The sequence below is a fragment of the Hyla sarda genome, chromosome 1, assembly GCF_029499605.1.
Source record: "Hyla sarda isolate aHylSar1 chromosome 1, aHylSar1.hap1, whole genome shotgun sequence".
Classification (NCBI taxonomy): Eukaryota; Metazoa; Chordata; class Amphibia; order Anura; family Hylidae; genus Hyla; species Hyla sarda.
Window position 1 is genome coordinate 514,451,097 of NC_079189.1, and position 27,850 is coordinate 514,478,946.

Genomic DNA, 27,850 nt, shown 5'->3' on the forward strand with positions numbered 1-27,850 from the left:
TATTAAGGAATTTAAATGGATAGGACTCATTGCTTGTGCATTCATCTGCTGGATGTATAAATTATGTATAAATGGGACTTAAGGCTGGATCACTGGAGCAGAAAATCCCTATTCTGTCAGTGTATTCATGATCCATAAGAGGAAAATGTAAATATTCGTAATGACATCTAAAGATATGGTGCACATTGTCCTGCTGCTTAATAGATATCCCAGAAAATAGAATTAACCAAGCTTCTTGGCTCCATCAGAGAGAATAGACCCATCACCAGCGCACATTTGTCTTATCATCTGAACAGAGAAGTTGGTGTTGGACATGGTTTTTTTTTTCATTGAATCTGCTTGGTCATCGGTGTCTACTATCCTTCAATATTATTCCTTAGTCACTGCTGATTGGCCCAGATTCTGATAGAACTTTACTAAAGCTATGCTGCGTAAATAGATCTAGCAGGTTGACCGAAACGGCATCTATTGGACACTCTTACAGACATCTAATAGATGATCTAGTCAGTAAACTTTTCAGTATAATCCAATACACTGCTAGACACTGACAAGTTTAAAACCTTAAACCAACTGGATATTTTATGGAAACTACAATTTTATAGAGAATGACAAATAGCACTATTCACTATTATTTTTAGTTAGTTTAGCACAAAACCATAAATAACACATTATAGTTACAATGGGGAAAAAAAATATTTAGTCATCCTCCAGTTGTGCAAGTTCTCCCACTTAAAAAAGATGAGAGAGGCCTGTAATTTTCATCATAGGTATACCTCAACTATGAGAGACATAAGAAAAAATCCATTAAATTACATTGACTGATTTTTTATGAATTTATTTGCAAATTATGGTGGAAAATAAGTATTTGGTCACCTACAAACAAGCAAGATTTCTGACTCTCACAGACCTGTAACTTCTTCATTAAGAGTCTCCTCTGTCCTCCACTTGTTACCTGTATTAATGGCACCTGTTTGAACTTGTTATCAGTATAAAAGACACCTGTCGACAACCTCAAACAGTCACACTCCAAACTTCACTATGGCCAAGACCAAAGAGCTGTCAAAGGACACCAGAAACAAAATTGTAGACCTGCGCAAGGCTGGGAAGGCTGAATCTGCAATAGGCAAGCATCTTGGTGTGAAGTAATGAACTGTGGGAGCAACACATACAAGACCACTGATAATCTCCCTCCATCTGGGGCTCCACGCAAGATCTCACCCCGTGGTGTCAAAAAGAACGGTGAGCAAAAATCCCAGAACCACACTTGGGGACCTAGTGAATGACTGCAGAGAGCTGGGACCAAAGCAACAAAGGCTACCATCAGTAACACACTACGCTACCAGTGACTCAAATCATGCAGTGCCTGACGTGTCCCCCTGCTTAAGCCAGTACATGTCCTGGCCAATCTGAAGTTTGCTAGAGAGCATTTGGAGGATCCAGAAGTGTATTGGGAGAATGTCGTATGGTCAGATGAAACCAAAGTAGAACTTTTTGGTAAAAACTCAACTCGTCGTGTTTGGAGGAGAAAGAATTTGAGTTGCATCCAAAGAACACCATACCTACTGTGAAGCATGGGGGTGGAAACATCATGCTTTGGGGCTGTTTTTCTGCTAAGGGACCAGGATGACTGATCCATGTAAAGGAAAGAATGAATGGGGCCATGTATCATGAGATTTTGAGTGAAAACCTCCTTCCATCAGCAAGGGCATTGAAGATGAAACGTGGCTGGGTCTTTCAGCATGACAATGATCCCAAACACACTGCCCGGGCAACGAAGGAGTGGCTTCGTAAGAAGCATTTCAATGTCCTGGAGTGGCCTAGCCAGTCTCCAGATCTCAACCCCATAGAAAACCTTTGGAGGGAGTTGAAAGTCTGTGTTGCCGGGTGACAGCCCCCAAAACATAACTGCTCTAGAGGAGATCTGCATGGAAGAATGGGCCAAAATACCAGCAACAGTGTGTGAAAACCTTGTGAAGACTTACAGAAAATGTTTGACCTCTGTCATTGCCAACAAAGGGTATATAACAAAGTATTGAGATGAACTTTTGTTATTGACCAAATACTTATTTTCCACAATAATTTGCAAATACATTCTTTAAAGATCAGACAGAAAATGTGATTTTATGGATTTTTTTTCTCATTATGTCTCTCATAGTTGAGGTATACCTATGATGAAAATTACAGGCCTCTCTCATATTTTTAAGTAGGAGAACTTGCACAAGTGGTGGCTGACTAAATACTTTTTTGCCCCACTGTTTATAATTTACTTTTTATTTTTATTTGTATGTTCACTCGGTGGTGTTTTTTTTTTTTCAACCAAAAGCATAGGAACATTTAAAAGTAACCTGTTATGACAGTATAGACCTGTGCACTGCCATGCCAGCATGGTAAAAGGTTAACAATGATGCTCTAGTGTAATTGAGCTGATAAAGCATAATGTAGAAAACTTTTTGATCAATGTGCAGTATATGCAGAATATGTTGAAAGAGTCAACTAGACATTAAATGTGATCAACAGGCCTTCCGATATCTAAGGCTGCACAACTTCACTCATAAACCCTTCATATCCCCCACCCATGCTGAGAGTCCCTGCTAATAGTCTATACTGATTGACACAGACATTCTAAGAGCTACAAAGAGTGAACCTTTGTGTCATCACAGGCAGGTTTACCTCTTCATAGGTCTCAGAAAATGCCTAGAAAACTCTCCCATAGAAGTGAACAGGATATGCTCCAGACTATTGTGCCTATCTCTAAATGCTGTTTAAAGGGGTACTCCGGTGGGAAAAAAAATATATTTTTTTTAAAACAACTGGTACCAGAAAGTTAAACAGATTAATAAATTGCTTCTATTTAAAAATCTTAATCCTTCCAGTACTTTTCAGCTGCTGTATTCTTTTCTTTTTGAATTTATTTTCTGTCTGACCACAGTGCTCTCTGCTGACATCTCTGTCCATGTCAGGAACTGTCCAGAGCAGGAGCAAATCCCCATAGCAAACCTCTCCTTCTCTGGACAGACCATACAGTGTAGATGGTGTTAACATGTATTTCCCAGTCATACCTTTCCTAGTAGAACTGCTTCCTTAATTTTCCACCGGAGTACCCCTTTAAGGGCATCTGTCCCATGAAATTTGTAACCGGACCATACAGAGTACATGGTGTTAACAATTATTTCCCAGTCATACCTTTCCTAGTACAACTTCTTCCTTAATTTTCTTTAAAAAACCATATCTATCTTCCAGGACAGTTGGTGAGGAGTGGCCCAGGATCCACTATGCCAAGAGGCCAAAATGCCTCTATCTACTTATGTCACAACATCCCCTAATTGAAGCTGACAGACAGGGGCTTAGGCAGTCCATGTGTTATACACACCAGCAGTGAGTTACAGATCTTTGGAATTGCTCACAGATTCACTTGCACATGTGCCATATTTCACATTTATGGCACATCCGCCCACGTCCTGTGTATCAGCCACATGCAAGGGAAGTTGAGATATAAATGGAGAGAGGTGTTGCAGCCCCAGGGCATAGTGGACCCCGGGGCACACCTCTCTGACTGTCCTGGACAATGAAAAAACTGTTTTTGAAGGGAAGCAGACAGCTGGTTCACCAGCACTGAACCCAATACACAGAGTTATAGTGTGGGTGAACCCTAGTAAAATGATCTAATACGTAATCTGATCCGTGGTCCCGTTGTAGCCTTAGAGCCTCTGTTGCTAATATGCAAATATGTTCCTTTGTGCAATGGAGGCGGGAGATGGCTTTCTGAGCCTCCATCCCCTCTGCTGCCTTATGCCCACCCATCTCTGAATATGCATATCCTCTTCAAGTCTGTCACGTCCTAATGATGTGAGAGCTGATGCCCACGTGAGTGCTTTGAAGAGGATATGCATATTCAGAGATGGGTGGGCATATGGCAGCAGAGGGGACAAGGCAGGGAAGCTTAGAAATTTTATTTCCGCGTCCATTGCGCAAAGAAGCATATTTGTATATTAGCAACAGAGGCTCTAAGTCTCCGACGGGACCACGGATCAGAGTGAGTGATACATCATCTTACTCAGGTTCACCTGCACTATAACCCTGTCTTATGACTATATTGTGGGTAACCAGATTCACTTTAAAGTAAACAATTTTGCTAGAAAAGGAGACTGGGATAAGCAAGTTAACACCTTGTACACTGTGTGGCCGTTTACAAACGATATTTGTGTGACAGATGCACCTTAAATTGCTTAGGCAAGATGGCTGCCCCTATAATAATGTACCAAACTGAAATGAAAAAGATACAATCAGAAAAGGGAATCATGTTTGAGTATCTAATAGTAACCAGTAATTCCCTAGTTAGAAAAATGCATTACAAATGTTTGTTGTTGTGTATGACCTCATGTGTAAACAAGCATTTTCACCCATGTAATTTGCGTAGCTAATAGGGGAAAATGCCAAATCCTGCTCTGGTGACATCACAGAAAGGCAGACCTCTGCTTTAGACACACTCGTCTGTGGTAACATAGTAAACTCCATTCCAAATGTGCTTCCCTGACCCCTTCTCCATGTATGTTGGTGCACAGACTGTATGTTTCTGTAGTCTCGGCTGTATTTACAGTAATTATATGCATAATGTAGCATATTATTGTCCGGATTTCCTGTTTAATCAGTACAGAGCTTCTTACAAGTGCAGCTGAAAAGGGCAAACAAAATTAAGGCTTTATATACCAAAACAAGTTTGATTTGCTAATCTCCCAGCATTCCAAAGTACACAAATTTGTTCCACCAAGTTTTGCGATGGCTTGCAGATGGGCAATGATTAATCAGAGAGCTAACTGTGAAGTAGTTTGCAATTAAACTGGAAAGCTCTGAAGCATGCTAATTGAATCAGAAAATTAGAGACACTGAGTAGTAATTGGCTATTTCTCATGCAGCAGGTGCCAGGCCACTCATCTGTGGAACAAGGTATTTAAGGCACATTAGCAGTAGTAAAAATACTTCTTGATATGGAACAGTTAGATTTTCTGCTCATTTTCACTACTGATGTCAAAACATACAGCTGTTGGTTAGTCAGGGCTGTGCAAGTCTTGTTCAGCAAAATTGACCAAGGTGAATCCGGTGAGCAGGCATAATTTGCCCAGACGCTCTGCCCGCTGTCTGTTTATTACTTACATTTCAGCATGGAATCATGAGCGTAGGAGATAGCTGGCTGAAATATTACTAAGCTCTTATTCCATTATATTACATGGGTACTCCTCCCCTAGACATCTTATCCCCTATCCAAAGCATAGGGGATAAGATGTCTGATTGCATGGGTCCTGGGGCTGGGGACCCCCGCAATCTCCCTGCTGCACCCCGCGCTTATGACATCAGGACCACGTCCCCTCAATGCAAGTCTATGGGAGGGGGCGTGACGGACGTCATGCCCCCTCCCATTGACTTGCATTGAGGGGGCATAGCCATGACATCACGAGCCTCTGCTGGCATCGCCAGTCATCCGACACAGAGCAAAGTTCACTCCGTGCACCTAATGTCTTGTGCCGCAGCCAAGATCGTGGGGGTCCCCAGTGGCCGGATCACCCCTTGATCAGACATCTTATCCCCTAGCCTTTGTATAGGGGATAAGATATCTAGGGGTGGAATACCCCTTTAAAGTCTTAATTTCTCTAGACCAGGGCTTCACAACCTTTTTCCTATGGAGCTTCATCAGTGATCAAAGTCAATGGAAAAGGTAAAAATGTTGTACATACTTTAATGTGCCTTATCAATACCAGGAGGTGTGACTCCCCACTATGTCCAGCAGTAGTCTAGAGGACCCCAACCTTTTGTACCTTGTTATCCTCTCCTCAGTTTACACTAATGGTCAGGACAGAGCCACATACAGTTAAAAAACAAAGATATGTAACAAATGTAGAGAAACAAGAAATTAAGTTTGCAAACATTTGTTAGTCGAAAATTAACACTAGGATTATACTATCCAAATTGCCAATGTTTAGATAGAATGTGTATGAAATTATGTACACTGCTCAAAATTATAAAGGGAACACTAAGATAACACATCCTAGATCTGAATGAATGAACTAAGCGTATGAAATACTTTCGTGTTTACATAGTTGAATGTGCTGACAACAAAATCACACAAATATTATCAATGGAAATCAAATTTATCAATATGTCTGGATATGGAGTCACACTCAAAATCAAAGTGGAAAACCACACTACAGGCTGATCCAACTTTGATGTAATGTCCTTAAAACAAGTCAAAATGAGGCTCAGTAGTGTGAGTGGCCTCCACGTACCCGTATGACCTCCCTACAACGCCTGGGCATGCTCCTGATGAGGTGACTGCTGGACAATCTGTGGTGCAACGTGGCGTTGGTGGATGGAGCGAGACATGATGTCACAGATGAGCTCAATCTGATTAAGGTCTGGGGAACAGGCGGGCCAGTCCATAGCATCAATGCCTTCCTCTTGCAGGAACTGCTGACACACTCCAACCACATGAGGTCTAGCATTGTCTTGCATTAGGAGGAACCCAGAGCCAACCCCACCAGCATATGGTCTCACAAGGGGTCTGAGGATCTCATCTCAGTACCTAATGGCAGTCAGGCTGCCTCTGGCAAGCAAATGGAGGGCTATGTGCCCCCCCCCCCCCCCCTCAAAGAAATGCCACCTCACACCATTACTGACCCACCGCCAAATTGGTCATGCTGGAGGATGTTGCAGGCAGCAGAACGTTCTCCACGATGTCTCCAGACTCTATCATGTCTGTCACATGTGCTCAGTGTGAACCTGCTTTTATCTGTGAAGATCATAGGGCGCCAGTGGCAAATTTGCCGATCTTGGTGTTTTCTGGCAAATGCCAAATGTCCTGCACAGTGTTGGGCTGTAAGCGAAACCCCCATCTGTGGACGTTGGGCCCCCATACCACCCTCATGGAGTCTGTTTCTGACCGTTTGAGTGGACATTTGCACATTTGTGGCCTGCTGGAGGTCATTTTGCATGGCTCTGGCAGTGTTCCTCCTTGCACAACGGCGGAGGTAGCGGTCCTGCTGCTGGGATGTTGCCCTTCTACAGCCTCCTCCACGTCTCTTGATGTACTGGCCTGTCTCCTGGTAGCGCCTCCTTGCTCTGGACACTACGCTGACAGACACAGCAAACCTTCTTGCCACAGCTTGCATTGATGTGCCATCCTGGATGAGCTGCACTACCTGAGCCACTTGTGTTGGTTGTAGACTCCGTCTCATGCTACCACTAGAGTGAAAGCACCGCCAGCATTAAAAAGTATCCAAAACATCAGCCAGGAAGCATAGGAACTGAGAAGTGGTCTTTGGTAACCACCAGCACAACCACTCCTTTATTGGGGTGTCTTGATAATTACCTATCATTTCCACCTGTTGTCTGTTCCATTTGCACAACATGATGTGAAATTGATTGTCAATCAGTGTTGCTTCCTGAGTGGACAGTGTGATTTCACAGAAGTGTGATTGACTTGGAGTTACATTGTGTTGTTTAAGTGTTCCCTTTATTTTATTTTTTTGAGCAGTGTAATTTGCCAGTGCATATGGTCGTAACCCAGGACCCCTAAGGCAAACCATAGAGCATGAGGTTGCAAGCGCCATCTGACTCCCAAGCCACTGGTTGAGGATTCACTGATCTAAACCATAATCTTTTCAGATTAATAAGGAATAGTTTAGTGAAGTGGTATATATTGGCAAGTGGTAATGCTTTGAAGGTTAGTTGTGATCATATAGATATACAGTACTGACCAAAAGTTTGGACACACCTTCTCATTCAAAGTTTTATTTATTTTCATGACTATGAAAATTGTAGATTCACACTGAAGGCATCAAAACTATGAATTAACACATTTAGTAGTGGAATAATAGACATAACAAAAAAGTGTGAAACAACTTAAAATATGTCATATTCTAGATTCTTCAAAGTAGCCACCTTTTGCTTTGATTACTGCTTTACACACTCATTCTCTTGATGAGCTTCAAGAGGTAGTCACCTGAAATGGTCTTCCAACAGTCTTGAAGGAGTTCCCAGAGATGCTTAGCACTTGTTGGTCCTTTTGCCTTCACTCTGTGGTCCAGCTCACCCCAAACCATCTCGATTGGGTTCAGGTCTGGTGACTGTGGAGGCCAGGTCATCTGGCACAGCACCCCATCACTCTCCTTCTTGGTCAAATAGCCCTTACACAGCCTGGAGATATGTTTGGGGTCATTGTCCTGTTGAAAAATAAATGATGGTCCAACTAAACGCAAACTGGATGGAATAGCATGCCGCTGCAAGATGCTGTGGTAGTCATGCTGGTTCAGTATGCCTTCAATTCTTGAATAAATCCCCAACAGTGTCACCAGCAAAGCACCCCCACACCATCACACCTCCACCAGCACACCCGTGAAGTGAAAACCATTTCAGGTGACTACCTCTTGAAGCTCAACAGGAGAATGCCAAGAGTGTACAAAGCTGTAATCAAAGCAAAAGGTGGCTACTTTGAAGAACCTAGAATATGACATATTTTCAGTTGTTTCACACTTTTTTGTTATGTATATAATGCCACGTGTGTTAATTCATAGTTTTGATGCCTTCAGTGTGAATCTACAATTTACATAGTCATGAAAATAAAGAAAACTCTGAATGAGAAGGTGTCCAAACTTTTGGTCTGTACTGTATGTAACATTTCAGTTCTTTTGCACATCATACATTACAACACGTCTCATTACTTATGTTTTATTGACTCTAAAGGCCTATTTACAGAGGCCAGTTTATTGGCTAAATGAGTGTTACTAGGAATGCTCACTCCCAACATTCTGCCTAGAGATGAGCGAATTTACAGTAAATTCGATTAGTCACGAACTTCTCGACTCGGCAGTTGATGACTTTTCCAGCATAAATTAGTTCAGCTTTCAGGTGCTCCGGTGGGCTGGAAAAGGTGGATACAGTCCTAGGAGACTCTTTCCTAGGAATGTATCCACCTTTTCCAGCTCACCGGAGCACCTGAAGGCTGAACTAATTTACGCAGGATAAGTCATCAACTGCCGAGCCGAGAAGTTCGTGACAAATCGAATTTACTGTAAGTTCGCTCATCTCTTATTCTGCCCATGCGAAAGGACCAGACTTCACAGCTCAGATCTCCCAGTATTTAATGTCTGCAGGAGCATGTCCTAGAGATTTCCATTCTGTGTCCTCTTAACGCCTAGTACATTACAGTTCTTTGTACTCTAGGGAAGACTAGAGCTAGGTTCACATCATCATCAAAAGCTCCATTTGAAGTTTCCATCGGTAGTTCTTTTAGATTTGGTGGGAAAAATTGTACAGCATGAACTACAGACACCACTGCAGGATCCAACGGACCCCATTATAAGTCAATTGGGTGAATTGGCAGCTGTTGATTTACATTGTTTGACAGGTTCGGCACTGTGATCATGGCTCCTGTTATAACAGAAACGAAGATGCCGATGTGAGGAGAGCCTTACTCTGTATTTGCCTATTGCCTATAGACCAATGTTTCCCAACCAGAGTGCCACGAGTTATTGCAAAACTACAACTCCCAGCATGCCTGGACAGCCGAAGGCTGTCCAGGCATGTTGGGAGTTGTAGTTTTGCAACAGTTGGAGGCACCGTGGTTGGGAAACATTGGTCTATAGGCAAAGGCAAATACAGAGTAAGGCTCTCCTCACATCGGCATCTTCGTTTCTGTTATAACAGGAGCCATGAAACACTGCTATAGACCTTTGCCTATATTTCAGTCTAGTTATATGGTTCCATATTTCTGATATATAGATATATATCCTATCACTTATGTTTATCTTTAATGGATGTTAAGCCACATATTATTATTTTTCCCCCCTAAAATCCTCAATGGACAGGAGGTTTAGAGTTTCAGTTCTCCAGCCATCTCTTGTGTTGACAGAATTGACAGCCGAAAGTCAACATCCTTCTATAGAACACACAGAGATGTCAAGAACAGTCAACTTCAAAATTATCATTGGAGGGGTTTCCAGATTTATATACACAAAGCTACAACTTTCTAATATGCTTTGTGTTTTAGCCTCTCACAGTTTTCAACATACTCATTTGTTGTTTTGTTTGTTAGATAACATTGATTGTTTAGGTTCAGAGGCTGAAACTTTGCCCCAATCACATAAATGCATGACTCCTAAGAGCTTGTTCACATTCCGATTGTGCAAAATGAGAAAATAGGATGTTAAAGGGATACTCCGTTTTTTTCTTTTTTTTAAATCAACTGGTGCCAGAAAGTCAAACAGATTTGTAAACTACTTCTATTAAAAGATCTTAATCCTTCCAGTACTTATTAGCTGCTGAATACTACAGAGGAAATTATTTTCATTTTGGATTTATTTTCTGTCTGACCACAGTGCTCTCTGCTGACACCTCTGTCCATGTCAGGAACTGTCCAGAGCAGGAGAAAAAAAAAACATATGCTGCTCTGGACAGTTCCTAAAATGGACTGAGGTGTCAGCAGAGAGCACTGTAGACAGACAGAAAAGAAATCCAAATAGAAAATAATTTCATCTGTAGTATACAGCAGCTGATAAGTACTGGAAGGATGAAGATTTTTTTTTTAGAAGTAATTTACAAATCTGTTTAACTTTTTGGCACCAGTTGATTTAAAAAAAAATAATATAAGTGTATGGTCAGGTATTGACCTCAATGGCGGAACTTAGTGGTATTGATCTGTTTTCATAGCAAGCTGCCAGGTGCTATGGCAGACTGTACCAATAGGGCAGCAATCTAATGGTTCATTGCAGGATTAAAAAAAAAAGGATGAAAAAAATGAACAAGAGGCAATCAAAAAATCTCATTTCAGGCTCATTTTTTTTTATACTTCCATGAGATTAAAGTGATTTGGCCTATAATCACAATTTAGACAATGTTCCAGTGATTTTGGAAAAAATAATTTAAAATTCATTTTTTAGAAAAATGCAAAGTGTGAACACAACCTAGGGAGAGTTGTAAAACTACTATGCACCTGATTCCATAGAGATAACAGCAGCAGTGTACAGAAAGCATTGGGTGGGAAGGTGAGTTGCTAGAAGGATCTGGTAGGTGATGATGATTCTGTAGTTCACAGGAAGTCAATTGACCCAGAAAAAAAAAAAAACATTTCCTTTGGCACATAAAGCACTATGGTTTTCTGTTGGTCAGACTGGTGATCACTTGCCCAAATTACAGTAATGAAACGCATAGACAAAGCTGTGCTGGAATAATGGTCTAATGGCATTGTAGGACTAATGAGTGAGCACAATATCAGCAAAAAACAAAGACCTGTAGTGTTGAAAAAGTAGTTTCACCTCTAAGTTCTTTGCTAATATTAAAATATCTTTACATATTCAGTAGAGATAGTAGCATTCAGCACTGTACTTTCCGCATAAATGGACAAGATTTAAAGGGGTATACCAGGAAAAAAACTTGTTTTTTAAATATCAACTGGCTCCAGAAAGTTAAACAGATTTGTAAATTACTTCTATTAAAAAATCTTAATCCTTTCAGTACTTATGAGCTTCTGAAGTTTAGGTTGTTATTTTGTGTCTAAATCCTCACTGATGACACCTGTCTCGGGAAACGCCCAGTTTAGAAGCAAATCCCCATAGCAAACCCCTTCTAAACTGGGCGTTTCCCGAGACAGGTGTCATCAGAGAGGATTTAGACACAACAGAACAACTGTAACTTCAGAATCTCATAAGTACTTAAAGGATTAAGATTTTTTAATAGAAGTAATTTACAAATCTGTTTAGTTTTCTGGAGCCAGTTGATATATATATAAAAAGTTTTTTCCTGGATAACCCCTTTAAAGTCCGTAATGGCAGAAGTAGAGAAACTGTGGCACCCACCTACAAAGCCTATGTATTTTTATCAGTGTAAGATTTTACTGAAAGTTTTTCATGCCTTTGTATTTCTTTGTGTTTTTCAAAGTCAACATTTCAACAGAACAAGCAAGGGCAGACACCAACAAGGGATCAATAGTAACAGCCATTTTGCAGCGTCTGCGTTTCTTTAGACCCCACCCACTTCTGGACTCTGTATAAATACACCCTGTATAAATACACCCTCAGCAATATTATAATACATCCAATAAGGGAGCACACTACAAAGATTAAAAACATCAATTTAAAAACAATGAATCTGAAAAATTTTGAGAAAAACACTAAGATCAACTCTGTCATTTAGGCTTCCGGCTCCCTGAGCATTAGTTTTTAGTATCTGCCTCGACAGCAGTAATTTATCAGTTCCTTCTGTAGTGTTAACCAGCTAAATGCCAGCAAACCATAGGACTGTTTGGTCATTTTTTATAACCCTTTGTATGAGTTGTATCATTCTCTGTGCTCCTATTCCTGTTTTTATAGAAAAATAAATGTTCTCTAAATCTGATATTAAGGGCACAAATGGTTTTCTTTAAATTAAAGGGGAACTCCGGTGGAAACAAGCAGAAAACAAATATTTTCAAATCAATTGGTGCATGAAAGTTAAACAGATTTGTAAATTACTTCTATTAAAAAAAAATCTTAATCCTTCCAGTACTTATCAGCTGCTGTATAAAAAAGAGAAATTTGTTTTCTTTTCTGTCTGACAATAGTGCTCTCTGCTGACACCTCTGTCCGTGTAAGAAACTGTCCAGATTAGAATCCTAACCTCATAGAAAACCTCTCCTGCTCTGTACAGTTCCTGACACAGACAGAGGTGTCAGCAGAGAGCACTGTGGTCAGGCTGGAAAGAACTTCACAAATTTCTCTGTAGTATATCTGTAGTATACAGCAGCTGATAAGTACTAGAAGGGTTAAGATTTTTAAATAGAAGTGATTTACAAATCTAATGGAAAAGGGTAGCGTGCACTCACCGCGGGTAAACTGCTGCAAGCCCGAGGTCCGGGATCACCACGGCATAGACGAGGACGGTAAGGGGCGCTCAGAGGCTACGCCGGCAGTTTCGGACGTAGGAACGTCCTTCTTCCGGCCTCAAGGCCGGAAGAAGGACGTTCCTACGTCCGAAACTGCTGGCGTAGCCTCTGAGCACCCCTTACCGTCCTCGTCTATGCCGTGGTGATCCCGGACCTCGGGCTTGCAGCAGTTTACCCGCGGTGAGTGCACGCTACCCTTTTCCATTGTATTGCTTGATACTTTATCGAGTGTGTGCACCCCGTAGGTGCTGCATATGTTATACATCGGGCCCGGACGCTGCCAGTGTTTACCAGTGGTATCATATATTTGCATGCTTAAGCTATACGGTGTGCTCTCTCCTCCTCTAGCGGCTTATGATTTACAAATCTGTTTAACTTTCTTGCACCAGTTGATTTGAAAACATTTTTTTTTCACCCGAGTTGCCCTTTAAAACACCCACAGGGGCAGGTCATCACACAAACTAGAAAGTTTATTCTACAACACCAAATGTCTAATATTAATGCATATCCCATTAACTGTAGTGGACAGCCCTGGAGTTAAATACTGACACCAATTACACTCATGGTTACCTAATGGATCATTTTCTGTATCCAAGTAGAACAATGAAAAGTCTCTGTGGGTGAGTGCCACGATTTATCTTTTTCTGATATTTTAATATCTTCATATTGTCCTATACTGAAATATATTTAGTTCTGTTGTGATGAGAGGAATAAAATGAATGAAAAAAGTTATCCATCAGCTGCCTATAGGGACAGTAGGATAGTGTGCAGTCGGCAGTGCTGTGAGCGTGGTCGGTATCGTAAACAAACTCATATCACATCTCAGTGTGACTTTTTATCATCTAATTACGGAATCCTCTTCCTTACAAGAGAACATACCAGGAATGTTTGTTTGCTGTAACATTAAGAGATCTCTATTCACAGTTTGGGGTTTGGTTAGTTGAGTGGTTGAAGGTAAACTTTTGCCAGCTTTAAAAACTAAGAATGACTTTGCTACTTGTAATAATGATACCATAAACCTGTAGTCATCATACGAAAATCAAACTGAGTGTCTGGTTTTACAGGTCTGTTTGTTCAGTGAAATGGGATTGCAATACCAAACACAGCCTATGGACAAGAGTGGTGCTTTTTCCTTTTCTCTAATTTTGTCACTGAATCCAAAGCTATTTAACAGATCAGTATTTAGTTTTAGCCTACTTAGCAATTGAAAGTGTAACTGTTATTTAAATAAAAAATAAAAAAGACATGTCAAAAGTTTATATTGATCTTGGTACTGAGACCCCTACTAATGGCTGATGGATTCTATAGAAAGTCTATGAGCATGTCTTAAATCAAGTTTTTATATTAAGCATATTTAAGAACTCAAATTTTAAGAAGTTTCCCATTTTCTGTCTATATTTTCAAATAATCCTGAAATCTTGTTAGCTGGCCACTAAGCCTAATGGCAAACCGGCATTTTTTGTTGTAAAGAGACACAATATTCACATACAGAATTACAGTAAATGATCACACTACAATATAGATATGACTGGATCGGACCATTCACAATGGGAAATGGTCACAGCTCAACTTCCCCTCTCCCTACACAGATCATAGAGCAGGCCTAGAAAACTCTCCTATAGAAGTCAATCGGGTCAGCTTATTCTAATGTCCACGGCGCTTGTTGTAAAGCATCTCACAATGCTGTGTAGTAAGTTGAGGCAATATGACTGTTCTCATAATACAGTACAGAAAATAAAAATAGAATGTTACAGTATCTGGTTCTCATGGTTGATCCGTTAATGAATGATTGTGTGATCAGCCGAAAATTGCAAACACAGCCGTCTTTTTTCCAGACAATGAACATGTTATCAGCCGCCTTAAATGGTCATTTGGCATTAACGTTTACTCAGCAAATAATCATTTTGGTAGAAATTGTCTGTTTTAATCAATTTTAATCTAACTTGTATGGACAGCTTTATAGAGAGATGAATCTGATCTGAACGTTGTTCAAGAGTTCTATATCAGTTGTTTAACTCCTTATTCCCCTAGCCCCTGGTATATTCCTTGTCGTAGAACTAACCATCCATCTGTGTGTAATGCATAATTATCTTTAGCTTTGTTAAAGCTGCACGGAACGTAACCAGACCAATAATACTATTTGTGAACACAGAAAAGTCTCTACACTTGTGAAAAAACACGTCTTTCTTTTACAATAATTTTCTAGCAATCTTCTTTAAATGAAGCGCATTCTTAAAGGAAGTTTAAGTAATTTGGAACAAAGGAGAATAAGTATACAGAAGTACAGATGCTAATGATAGCGCTGAGTGGATAATGGAGAATAGTGGATTTAAAGTGACTGACATAAATTATAGATTGTAAACAGTGTGTGGGGGATATGTTATAACTGAGCCTCATTTCAATTAAGTTGGGGATTTTGCTCCTCGAAAAGATTATGTGCCTTCATTAAGTTTTAAAATCGCCTTTATAATGTTTTATTAAAATCTCTTGACAACTCCTCCATAGGGACAAGAAAAATGTAATCTGCAATTGTACTAGGTGCCGTTTCACTGTCCAACTGTTGCATTACAAAATGTCTACTGTGGCGCTAGGATTTAATTTGTAACCCTAATTGTAAAGGAATTACAAGGCAGAATTAAACATGAAAGTTTTCATTCACAAGTTAAAGGGGTACTCTGCCAAAGGATAGGGTATAAGATGTCTTATCGCAGGGCGTCCAGCCGCTGGGACCTCCGGCGATCTCTGGGCTGGCACCATGGCGTTCTGAACATGAAAGCTTGGAGCTTCTGTGTTCCTGGCATCATGCCACACACCCTTAATTCATGTCTATGGGAGGGGCATAGTATATAGCTGTCACACCTCCTCCCATAGATATGAATGGAGGGGGCGGGACAGCTGTGGTCGCCCGTCATCCGACACAGAGTAGAGTTTGCTCCGTGTACCGGATGACTGGGGTGTCGCAGCGAAGATCGCAGGGGGTCCTAGCGGCCAGACCCCTGTAATCAGATATCTTGTCTCCTATCCTTTGGATAGGGGATAAGATGTTTAGGGCATGAGTAGACCTTTAAGTAATGCCATTCTCTTATACACCTCAATGAAAGGAGGTTACTAGTAAATTAAATACTCACTTGGGAAACACTAGGATAGGGGATAAGAAGCTGATCGGCAGGGGTCCAACCACTGGGACCTTTCTCTGATGCTGAGAACAGGGACATAAGTGTCCCCAGAATGAACCTACTGTATCATGCCTGCATGGCTTCTGCTCCATTCATTCTCTATGGGGCCACCGAACATTTCCAAAAATGTTTGCCGACCACATAGGGAATCAATGGACAGGTTATGGGTGTAACCCTTTTGGTAACGTGATCTTATCTTTAAGTGGTGTACAGTCTCTATGATATATACGGGAGACATTTCAGTTTAAGTGAAAAAACACTGATAAATCGTGCCATATCTTTCGTAAGATCATCTCTTATTTACTTCTTTGCTTGACCAGAAGTCTAAAACATTTACATGATCAATATCTGCTGCTTTAGGAGATTTTTTATTTATTTTTTGCCTCGACTGACAAGTGTGAACCTATTGATTTGCCTATTTACTATTTTTATTCTGTTTCTCGCCAGTCGATAAGCAAGATCAAGAGCATACCTTTTTTTGTATTCAGTCTTGTAGTTCACTCTCAAGATACAATTTTGATTAATCACAAATGCTCCTAGGGTCACAGAGAGCAAATGTGTTTGTGGAGTGTCAGCTGAGGCTGTCAGATAAATATCTTAAGCTCAGCCAGGGTTCATGCCACAGCTCCAGGCTTTGCCAAATGTCTCTCCTTGTTGAGGAAGATAACAGCCCTGCTAGAGGCAACTAAAAGGTTCCACACCAAAAGGGCTGACCTTGCCACTTGTGTCTTCACAAAGATGTAAGAAGTTATTAAGTTTACACATTTTAATCTAAACCTTTTAAATGAGAGCATTATTGGCATAATTAATCAATACTCATTACTATGTATGCTGCGGAGGCTTTGTTCTATCATGCTTTAAAAGAAAATGCACATCATTCATTACATGTGAAATTGAAAGAGAGAGAGCCAAAACAGCTGACCTTGCCTACCCCTTTAAATACATGTGTCTTCTTTTCATTGGCTTCCTTTTCATTGGCTTCCTTTCCACCACCTACACATTCTTACTGAGCTTATAACATCCACTCCATATCAATCACATCCAGGCTTAATATAATACCTTTTGACAACTGAAAATCCAGGCCAGCTGTAAGTATGGTGGAGCCCACCACGAAAATCTTGAAAGGCAAAAAGTGAACTCTCCACCAGAAGATCTTAAGGGATACGCCAAATGGAAAAGGATTTAGGCAAACTAGAAGAATGGTCAGAACTCTGGCAACTGAAATTTAATGTGGATAAGTGCAAGATAATACACCTGGGGTATAAAAACCCTTGGGCAGAATATAGAATATTTGACACAGTCCTGACCTCAGTGTCTGAGGAGAGGGATTTAGGAGTAATTATTTCAGAAGACTTAAAGGTAGGAAGACAATGTAATAGAGCAGCAGGAAATGCTAGCAGAATGCTTGGATATATAGGGAGAGGTATAAGCAGTAGAAAGAGGGAAGTGTTCATACCGCTGTACAGAACACTGGTGAGACCTCATTTGGAGTATTGTGCGCAGTACTGGAGGCCGTATCTCCAGAAGGATATAGATACTCTAGAGAGAGTTCAGAGAAGAGCTACTAAACTAGTACATGGATTGCAGGACAAAACTTACCAGGAAAGATTAAAGGACCTTAACTTGTATAGCTTGGAAGAAAGAAGAGACAGAGGGGATATGATAGAGACTTTTAAATACATATAGGGAATCGACACGGTAAAGGAGGAGAGCATATTTAAAAGAAGAAAAACTACGACAAGAGGACATAGTTTTAAATTAGAGAGGCAAAGGTTTAAAAGTAATATCAGGAAGTATTACTTTACTGAGAGAGTAGTGGATGCATGGAATAGCCTTCCTGCAGAAGTGGTCGCTGCAAATACAGTGAAGGAGTGTAAAGTAAGAATTATAATAAGAAGCAAAATGTAGCACCAAAAAGCTTTTCACATTTATTATGTAACTTTAAAGCCTGCTGTGATTGCAAGAAACCACCTGTATAGTACGTTCACACATTCAAATCTTTTGCAAGTTTCTCGCTGTGGGTTTAAAGGGGTACTGCGCCCCTAGACATCTTATCCCCTATTCAAAGGATAGGGGATAAGATGTCAGATCATCGGGGTCCCACTGCTGGGGACCCCCGGGATCGCTACTGCGGCACCGCGCTATCATTACTGCACAGAGCGATACAGGGGACGGAGCAGCGTGATGTCATGGCTCCGCCCCTCATGACGTCACGGCCCGCCCCCTTAATGCAAGTCTATGGCAGGGGGTGTGACGACCGCCACACCCCCTCCCATAGACTTGTCTTGGGGGGAGGGCCGTGACATCACGAGGGGCGGAGCCATGAGGTAACTATGCTCCGGCCCCTGTATCGCCCGTCATTACGCACAGAGCGAACTCGCTCTGTGCAGTAATGATAGCGCGGTGCCGCAGCAGCGATCCTGGGGGTCCCCAGCAGCGGGCCCCCGGCGATCTGACATCTTATCCCCTATCCTTTGGATAGTTGATAAGATGTCTAGGGGCAGAGTACCCCTTTAAGCTGCAGCAGATTTTCCACAGCAAAAAATCTAGTGTGGCTTAAACCTGTAGTGGGAAACTTGCAGAAGATACTTTAAGGGATACTCCAGCGGAAAACATTTTTTTTCATATCAACTGGCTCCAGAAAGTTAAACAGATTTGTAAATTACTATTATTATTACTATTAAAAATGTTAACCCTTCCAGTACTTATCAGCTGTTGTATACTACACAGAAAGTTGAGTTGTTCTGTCTGACTACAGTGCTCTCTGCTGACACCTCTGTCCATGTCAGGAACTGTCCAGAGTAGGAGAAAATCCCCATAGCAAACCTCTCCTGCTCTAGACAGTTCCTGACATGGAAAGAGGTGTCAGCAGAGAGCACTGTGGTCAGACTGAAAATAACTACTCAACCTCCTCTGGAGCATACAGCAGCTAATAAGTACTGGTTAAGGTTTTTTTAATAGAAGTAATTTACAAATCTGTTTAACTTTATGGCACCAGTTGATTTAAAAAAAAAAAAAAAAAAAAAAAAAAAAAAAAATCTTTTCCACCGGAGTACCCCTGTAACACATAATATTTTCCTTTGGAAAAAAAAAGCCGCAAAAAAAACTGAATTAGTTTTTTTACCCAAAATAACCTGTATATTAGTACATGTGCGGATTTTGTTTTTCAGCTCATTACTCATTTTTAGGTAGTTTTCTGGAAAAACGTAAAGTGTTCAGTTCCTAAATAACTATCAAGGAATGATAAACATGTCTAGAATAAGAGTCTCAAAAACAGTAGGATCTGCCAGACAAGTATCAGCCATGTTGTAATGATGGGGAAATTACCACTAAACCTCTGGAAACCCTCACTGCTTTACCAGCGCACATCTATTTGACCTTCATTAATTTGTATTTTCTTTGTTGTGGAATGTAGAATGTGTCGGACTACTGCAGAGATTGTGTTATTGATTTTCAAATACATGGAACTCAGAGGAAAACAGTGTGTATGCCATGTGAATGTCTAGTAGTGAGGTGAGCGGAGGGGTCAGCGGAAGGCAGCGCTGGTAATGTCTCTGAGTGGAGGCATTGGACGAACACATTAACTTGTGTTTTAATACACTGGTTATAAAAGTGATTTTTACAGACTGACTGTGGACTGCCAATAGAAAATATTCTAAAGTGAAAATAACTTAAAAAGGAATTCCAGGAAATAAAAAATTTTCAGATCAACTGGCTCCAGAAAGTTAAACAGATTTAAATTTAAAAAATTCTTTAATAAAAAAATGATTTTAATAAAAAATCTTAATCCTTCCAATGATTATCAGCTGCTGAAGTTGAGTTGTTCTTTTCTGTCTGGCAACAGTGCTCTCTGCTGACATCTCTGCTTGTCTTGGGAACTGCACAGAGTAGAAGATTTGCTTCTACTTTGGACAGTTCCCGAGACAGGTGTCATCAGAGAGCACTTAGACAGAAAAGAACAACTCAACTTCAACAGCTCATATGTACTGAAAGGATTAAGATGTTTTAATAGAAGTAATTTACAAATCTGTTTAACTTTCTGGAGCCAGGTGATATATAAAAAATAAAAACATTTTTTTTTCCTGGAATTCCCCTCTAACTTAAAGCTACATTTCTCACAAATTGCTGCAGTATTACTGATATACATAGTGTAAATGATGGTACCCTAAATTCCCAATACCTGGTAGTTATTACCTGCATATAGGAGAGCTTACATTCATACCACAATTCTACTACTTAGCAGTCACATGTTGATATATATTACAATTGTTTCTCAAAATTAATTTCTTTATTTTAGGGCCAAAAGCCACATTTTTGCTCACTGGCTGTCTCTATAAGGAAGCAGCCCCTGGTTTAATTGTAGAGTATAGTTTGGAGGAGGGGCAGTACCATCTGTGCTTTTATCGGTTAGAGAATAGAATGGAGAAAATACCATTATGTTATTGTGAGACTTAGTATTCCATGATATATTTTTTCTGCCTTTGAACCCACAATGCCAAGTTTTAATTCTGTGTATTATGCTTCTATGACCTCCTTTCACCGCTTTATCCCATATTTATGCAGAGGACTCATACCCGGAAGTTCTGTAGTGCAAATCTTTGTTTTACTATTTTTTCTGACCTTTCCCAGCATTCCATGTGGCCAGAGACAATGGCCCTCATTTACTATTGTAAACCCGACTTGTTTTGTCGGGTTTTTTTGGCGCATCTTTGTCTGCGCCATGTCGCAGACATCGTGCACCAGTCTGCGACACTATGCAACATTTTTTCCCGACGGACCCGATGTGGATTCTCCCAAACCCGAAAAAGGGGCGTAACCCGACATTTCTGAGCTTTCCCACGTATTTATAAAGGTTTCCAACCCGAATTTGTTGTATTGTTGTGGATTTTTTTCCCGACAACTCAGAGGAGTTGGAAACCAAAACCAACAAAACCCACGTGCGACAAACAGGATGCGACATAATAATAAATACCAGGGGAAAAAAGCAGTCGGGTAAGAAAGCAAGATAGACTTACAACCCGATTTTCTAAGTAAATGAGGGCCAGTGTGTCATAAGTCACATGGTCTTCAGGGGGGCGTGGCTATGCTGCAGTGGGTGGGTGGATAGCATTACTTTAGTAAATCCTTTCCACCCTGCTATCCACTGCAGCAAAGCCAAGCCCCCTGGAGACCATATGACTTATGGGGTATTTTCTTTGATGCATGGAATGCTGGAAAGGTCTACAGTACTTCTGGGTGGGGGCCCTTTTCCTGCAAACTGGACAAAGCAGTGCACAGAGGTAATAGAAGCTTATTACACAGTATTAGAACTTGGCATCATGGGCTCAAAGGCTGAAGAAAAAAAGTCCTGGAATATCCACTTTGAAGTGTAACTCAAGGGAACACATGTCACATTTATTTATGTAGGTATTTTGAAATCTTTTCCATGAAATCTCAGTCATTTGTACTGCAGCCCTGACCTCATTCCTAATTGTAAAGTTACAGCTGGTCACTGTTTTTTTACAAGCCTGCTAGTTCAGGTTACTGCTTCCACTCATGACTCCTCCCTGTTTGTATATTTTTCATACCCCTCTCTCACTGCAGAGAGTCTACAGTAGTTACAGCACTTTATTGACTAGCATGTTCTTTGGGACCATAACATGGGTACGGTGCCGCAATTGGTGGTTTCAAACCAGCAAAGAAGCCTGGTATCAGAACATACAACATCCCAGCAATGGCTGCCAAATCCTTGAAAAGAAGGGAAACCCCGAGTGAGGAGAGATAGATAAATGTTATATTTATTTATAAATAATTTATAAAAAATTATTCATAAATAATTTATTTTTGTGTGATTAATTTTGGAATATTGTTTAAGCAGTCCTGATTTAGGAGTCTAGTCTTAATTACTCTGTTACTCTACTGTCTAAATTAATTTGGGGTTTGAAATAATTTATATTTGAAACTTCGCAGCCCAAAGTAGTTGCACTCCAATGCATTAAAGAATTTTTTTTATTTGACTATACTACAGGGGCTGTAAAGTTAGTGTAGTTCATAATATAGTGTCTGTACCTGTGTTTCATGGTGGCCTCGAAATTCTTATGTGATCTTTGCCCCAATGTTTATTTTTAACAGCATACAAAATGCGTGTTGTCTCACGTTTTCCCAGGTTGCCGTGCAGTCCGAGACATTACATCACTAGTCAGGTGTTCAAAAGGAGCCTCTTTGCTTCAATAGGTGGAGCATTGGCTTGGTGGGAGGGAGATCATTCTATAGGAAATTGTAGTTATGCAACAGCTGGAGGCATCCCGATTAGAAAACACTGATCTAATGTTTACAGCACCACATGAAAGGCAGCTCTGGTGTGCTTCAGTGGGTGGGGTGGCTGATGTGTGGGAGGGAGAAAGGTGACCTCACTAACAAGGGATCCTGGGACTTGTAGTTAAAGGGAAGGAACTCCAACATGAAATTTTTCAAAAAAGAAAGCCATAGTGTTATGGTTGACACACAACTGAGCCATTTAGCTCCAAGACAAGCACAGGTCCTTCCTAAGCAAGGATCACCTCTTCGTCGGGTTCTCTGATTGGCGGTTGGATGTAACGCTCCTTTTATATCCATCCAAGCCCGCGAAAATCATGCATAAGTGTCCCATAACATGAAATACATTCAGTAAAAGCAGTTATAAGTCATGCAGATGATGTTCAAAAAGTCTCTTGCTGTTTTTGTGGTGATCTAAAATCTTCTTTTATGATGATAAAAATTAGTGCTTCTAAAAGTAAGTCAAATGCGTGGTTCATTTTTATGCCTCCAATAAATCATTTTTTATTTTTTATATCAAGTCCACTTCCTGACAGTTATTTGCTAAACTGCTTCCGAGCATCCAGAGGAGAGCGCCGTTGAATACACCATTTCCAGTAGATCTTTCTCCACCTTCTGTATGTATGTATAGATAGATAGATATATCTTTGTGGTAAAATATTCAGTATAACTTGTATCTCATTGACTGATTTCCGGCTCTTTATATTCTTAGGAGTCCTGTGGACAGTGTCACTCAATCATAGGACCACCCACTGAACTCCTAAGAATAGAAAGAGGAGGGAATTCAATTAAAGTTACAAGTTATATTCAATCTTTTTCCAACAATAATCTGTATCCGTTTGCTCAGCTTCTCATGGGGATAGGTTCCCTTTAAGTAAAAAAAATTAAAATAAATGTGTTCAGCTTAATGCTAGTATATAATTTAAAGGGGTACTCCGTGGTATACTACTTTTTTTTTTAAATCATCTGGTGCCAGAAATTTCAACTGATTTGTAAATTACTTCTATTTAAAAATTCTACTCCTTTCAGTACTTATCAGCTGCTGTATGCTCCACATGAAGTTCTTTACTTTTTGAATTTCTTTTCTGTCTGACCACGTTGCTCTCTGTTGACACCTCTGTCCATGTCAGGAACTGTCCAGAATAGTAGCAAATCCCCATAGAAAACCTCTCCTGCTTAGGACAGTTTCTGATACAGACACAGGAAGTTCTTTACTTTTTGAATTTATTTTCTGTCCGACCACAGTGCTCTCTGTTGACACCTCTGTCCATGTCAGGAACTGTCCAGAATAGTAGCAAATCCCCATAGAAAACCTCTCCTGCTTTGGACAGTTCCTGATATAGACAGAGGTGTCAGCAGAGAGCACTGTGGTCAGGTAGAAAAGAAATTCAAAAAGAAAAGAACTTCCTGTGGAACATACAGAAGCTGATAAGTACTGGAAGGATGAAGATTGGTAAATAGAAGTAATTTACAAATATGTATAACTTTGTAGCACCAGTTGATTTAAAAATAATTGTTTTCCACCAGAGTACCCCTTTAAGCATCAAGCCTGAAACTTTTTTTATTTGACAGAGGTACAGAATTCAGGATTTGTAGCATGCTTCCTTATTGATTCATTAATCTGTTTACAAATAAATAAAAAATATTCTGACTGATAAGCAGTTAGTAGGTTATGAACAGTAGATTATTTTTTTTAAATAATTATTGGTATTGGTTTCCTGAGAAGATTATTTTCTAGGGGCTCTGCAGAAAACCCTGCTCTACATACACACACTTGTAAATTTCTTGTTTGGATAATATGTTGCATGTATTTATGTAATTTTAAGGAGTACTCCAGAGGAAAATTCTGGATTTTTTTTTTTTTTTTTCAAAACAACTGGTGCTAGAAAGTTAAACAGATTTGTAAATTACTTATTTAAAAAAACCTTAATCCATCCAGTACTTATCGACTGTTGTATGCTCCAGAGGAAGTTGTGAAGTGATTTTCAGTCTGACCACAGTGCTCTCTGCTGACATCTCTGTCCGTGTCAGGAACTGTCAAGAGCAGGAGAGGTTTGCTATGGGGATTTGCTCCTACTCTGGACAGTTCTTGACACGAACAGAGCATTCAAAATTACTGTTGTCTCAGGTTTTTCTAGGTTGCAGTGCGGCCGAGACATTTAATCGCTAGCTAGGTGATGACAGGGAGCCTGTCTGCTTCAATGGGTGGAGCGACCGCTGGGTGGGAGAGAGATCATTCTGTAACTAGTTGTATTTTTGCAACAGCTGGAGGCAAGGCACACTGGTTAGAAAACACTGGTCTTTTGAATGGAATTCAGCTAATTTTTTTTCAGTGGGTGGGGTGGCTGATGTGTGGGAGGGAGGAAAATGACCTCAAACTTACAAACAATGGGTAGTTTAAAGAAGGAATCTCCAACAGGAAATAGCCAACAGGAAAAAGATAGCCTCAGCATCATTGTAGTCTCACAAAATAGCATTTAGCCCTAATAGAAGTGCAGATCCTTCCTAAGCATGGCTATTACTGTCTGGCAGGTACGTACTAAAATCACCTTATGGTGGATATCCCCTTTAACTATAATTATTTCTCTCTTAGCAAGGAGGAAGTAAAGCCTCCTTCTACTCTGTCCTGTATTGAAGTGAATGGAGTGTGCAGCTTGCAAGTAAATGAAGCTATTAAATTGCATAGAGCACTCGATTAGAGAGATGAGTGTTCCAGCACTCTATTAGAGACATAAGGATTTGGAGCACTCTGTTAGAGAGATTAGGATTAGGAGCACAGTGTTAGAGAGATTATGGTTCAAAGTACTTGATTAGAGAGATAAGGATTTGGAGCACTCTATTAGGGAGATTAAGATTCTAAACTTTAATTTACACACTGAGGTGCATGTGGTATAAGGACTTTAGGTAGATGACTGAATCACCCGGATTATTGCTATAAAATATCCATAACAGCCATTGTGGATTATAACATAGAGAATATTTTTTACTACAGGTTTTCTATTATAGCCATTATCTCCAGTATTTTCTGGTTTGATGGATAAACAGTACACCCAAACTCTTCCACAAATTTCCCAAGTAGCCCAATGCCTAGCAAAAGAGTAATACAATGACTTCTAATGAGTGTGGAAAAAAAGGCATTTTCTCCATTATCTCTAAGTTTTGGAACAGAGAAACTTTGACATTTGTGAACGTGATGACAGGATAAGGTTTATTTTTACAAGTATCATCTCATTCTTTAAGCAGGTGATATGTGTGAGACTCGGAGACAAGCCCACTGGAGGTTGTCGGAGCAGAAGGCAATAATAATAAGACTGTATACAGTAATACCTACAAAAAACACAGAAAATCTGTCTCTGTTTTGTAGTGCTAAAGGCAAAACCCTGTGTCATATGGTAGTGCATAAATAAATAAAGTCTCTGCAGACTATGTGCACTTGTTATCTACCTAAAAGACATAATAAATCTTCTCCCCTATAAGTTGTCCTATCATCCTAACATAATCCTTGCCTTCCTTTAGTAAAGCTTACACTTTCGTTACTCACATGTAATGAGTTATTATGATGGTACCAACATCATGCACCTGAAAAAAACACATCCGTGCAGAACTCCCACCAGATCTCATGAAAATGAGCCATCTTTAATATTTTACGTTCAGTGCAATCTTTCTTCACATGCTTCTTTTAGTTATATAAGACTATGACATGCTGACTGGTAAACACAACACTTATTTTATTCATCTTTCCTTAGTAGATACAGGCTAACATATTGGTTAGTGTAACGGAAGTTAAAGAGTTGAGTTCTTAATTTAAAAGTTGTAAGTTGCATTTAGCCATACATTTAGTTTTAGGCTTGGTTCATGTTATGACTCTGCAATATGTTCCATGTATATTTCGACAACCTGTCAATGCTGTGGGATGCTGATGTATATGCCACATACTGGCATGGGCCCATCTGACTTTACAGGCCTGACCATAGTCAACTGAATACATTTTGGCCATCAAAGTCAAAGGGGCTTGTGCCAGTACACACACATTGACGTTGGCATCCCATTTTGACAGGCTACTGCCGTATACATGGAACTTATTGGAGAAACGTAATGTCAGCCCATTAAAATGAATAGCCGACCGTTTAATAGGGGCAGCTATTCATTATTAGCAACTCTCTATTGTACTTTGAGAGGAGGATCCCCAGTTGACCCTTTGAAAAAGCGGTCATCAAAAAACCTTTCTTCCAATCATGCTTTATTTCCAATGTTGTTTAAAGGGGTTGACCAGAATTTTTTTTCCTATTGATTACCTATCCATCTGTACTGACCATTGCGTCTATTGAGTTAAAGGGGTATTCTGGGATAAAATATTTTATCCACTATCCAAAGGATAGAGGATAATATGTCTGATTGCGGGGGCCCGCCACTTGGACCCCCAGCAATCTCCCTGAGAACCCGCATTCTATGCGGAGCTGCATCTCCGGCTTCGGAAACCTTGGGGTTTCCGGGACTGAAGACGTGATGTAGTACCACGCCCCCTGGGGACTTCACGTCACGCCCCCTCCATTCATGCCTATGGGAGGGGACGTAATGGCTGTTACGCCCCCTCCCATAGACATGAATGTAGGGGGCGTGGTATGACGTCACGAGGGAGGCGTGGTCTTATTAACTGCCGGCTCCCACTGCTGATCTTCTTTGACGCATCCCATAGAAGAAGAAATAGGTAAGAAGTATGGATACATCCTGTTACAAGAACTTGCCAGCTGCAAGGACTTGCCCATACCTTTCAAAGCGGAAAGTGGTTAAATAGCGTAGGCAAGAATGCCCTATGAACACATTCCATGTATGCATCAGAAGCATTTCAAAGTATATATATATGCAATGTAAATTGCAAAGAAGTGTAACGAAAAGTCTTACTGTCTACGATATAAAAATTATGATTCCGGACCAGTGTTCAACAAATTCTACTTACCCTATTTTTCGCCGTATAAGACGCACTTTTTCTTCCCCAAAGCTGGGGGGGAAAAGTCGGTGCGTCTTATACGGTGAATACACCCCTATCGCGGCGGTCCCTGTGGCCATCAACGGCCGGGACCCGCGGCTAATACAGGACATCACTGATCGCGGTGATGCCCTGTATTAACCCTTCAGACGGGGCGATCAAAGCTGACCGCCGCGTCTGAAGCAAAAATAACACTAACCCGGCTTTCACCGCGGCGGTCCCGAACAGCCCGACTGAACAGCCGGGTTAGTGCTTACAGGACACCGGGAGGGACCTTACCTGCCTCCTCGGTGTCTGCTCCATGCCGGGATCCCCTATATGGCCGGCGCTCTCCTTCCTCGTCATCAAGTCGTCGCATACGTGCGTCGGCGTGCGTAACGGCGTGATGGCGGCGACAGAGAGCGAGGATACCCGGCCGGCAGCAGAGACGTTCCGGAGCGACGGGGACGCGGCGACAGCGATGGAGCGACATCCAGGGCAGCGGTG

General features: G+C 40.7%; 2 protein-coding genes across 9 annotated transcripts in view; one reads left to right on the plus strand and one right to left on the minus strand.

Annotated features, from left to right (window-relative positions):
* Window positions 1-27,850, plus strand: part of FAM172A (family with sequence similarity 172 member A) — a 525,562-nt gene that overhangs the window by 443,151 nt on the left and 54,561 nt on the right. The window contains exon 11 of one of the 8 annotated variants that reach the window (XM_056538208.1): window positions 22,899-22,939. The exons of the other annotated variants lie outside the window; for them this stretch is intronic. Coding sequence (XP_056394183.1) covers window positions 22,899-22,924 — 26 coding nt within the window. The 3' untranslated portion in view covers window positions 22,925-22,939. Of the gene's footprint in view, window positions 1-22,898; window positions 22,940-27,850 lie in introns of those variants that run through there. 8 annotated transcript variants of the gene reach the window in all.
* LOC130290507 (translation initiation factor IF-2-like) overlaps window positions 1-27,850 on the minus strand; it is a 163,764-nt gene that overhangs the window by 72,297 nt on the left and 63,617 nt on the right. The gene's annotated exons all lie outside the window — the stretch shown is intronic.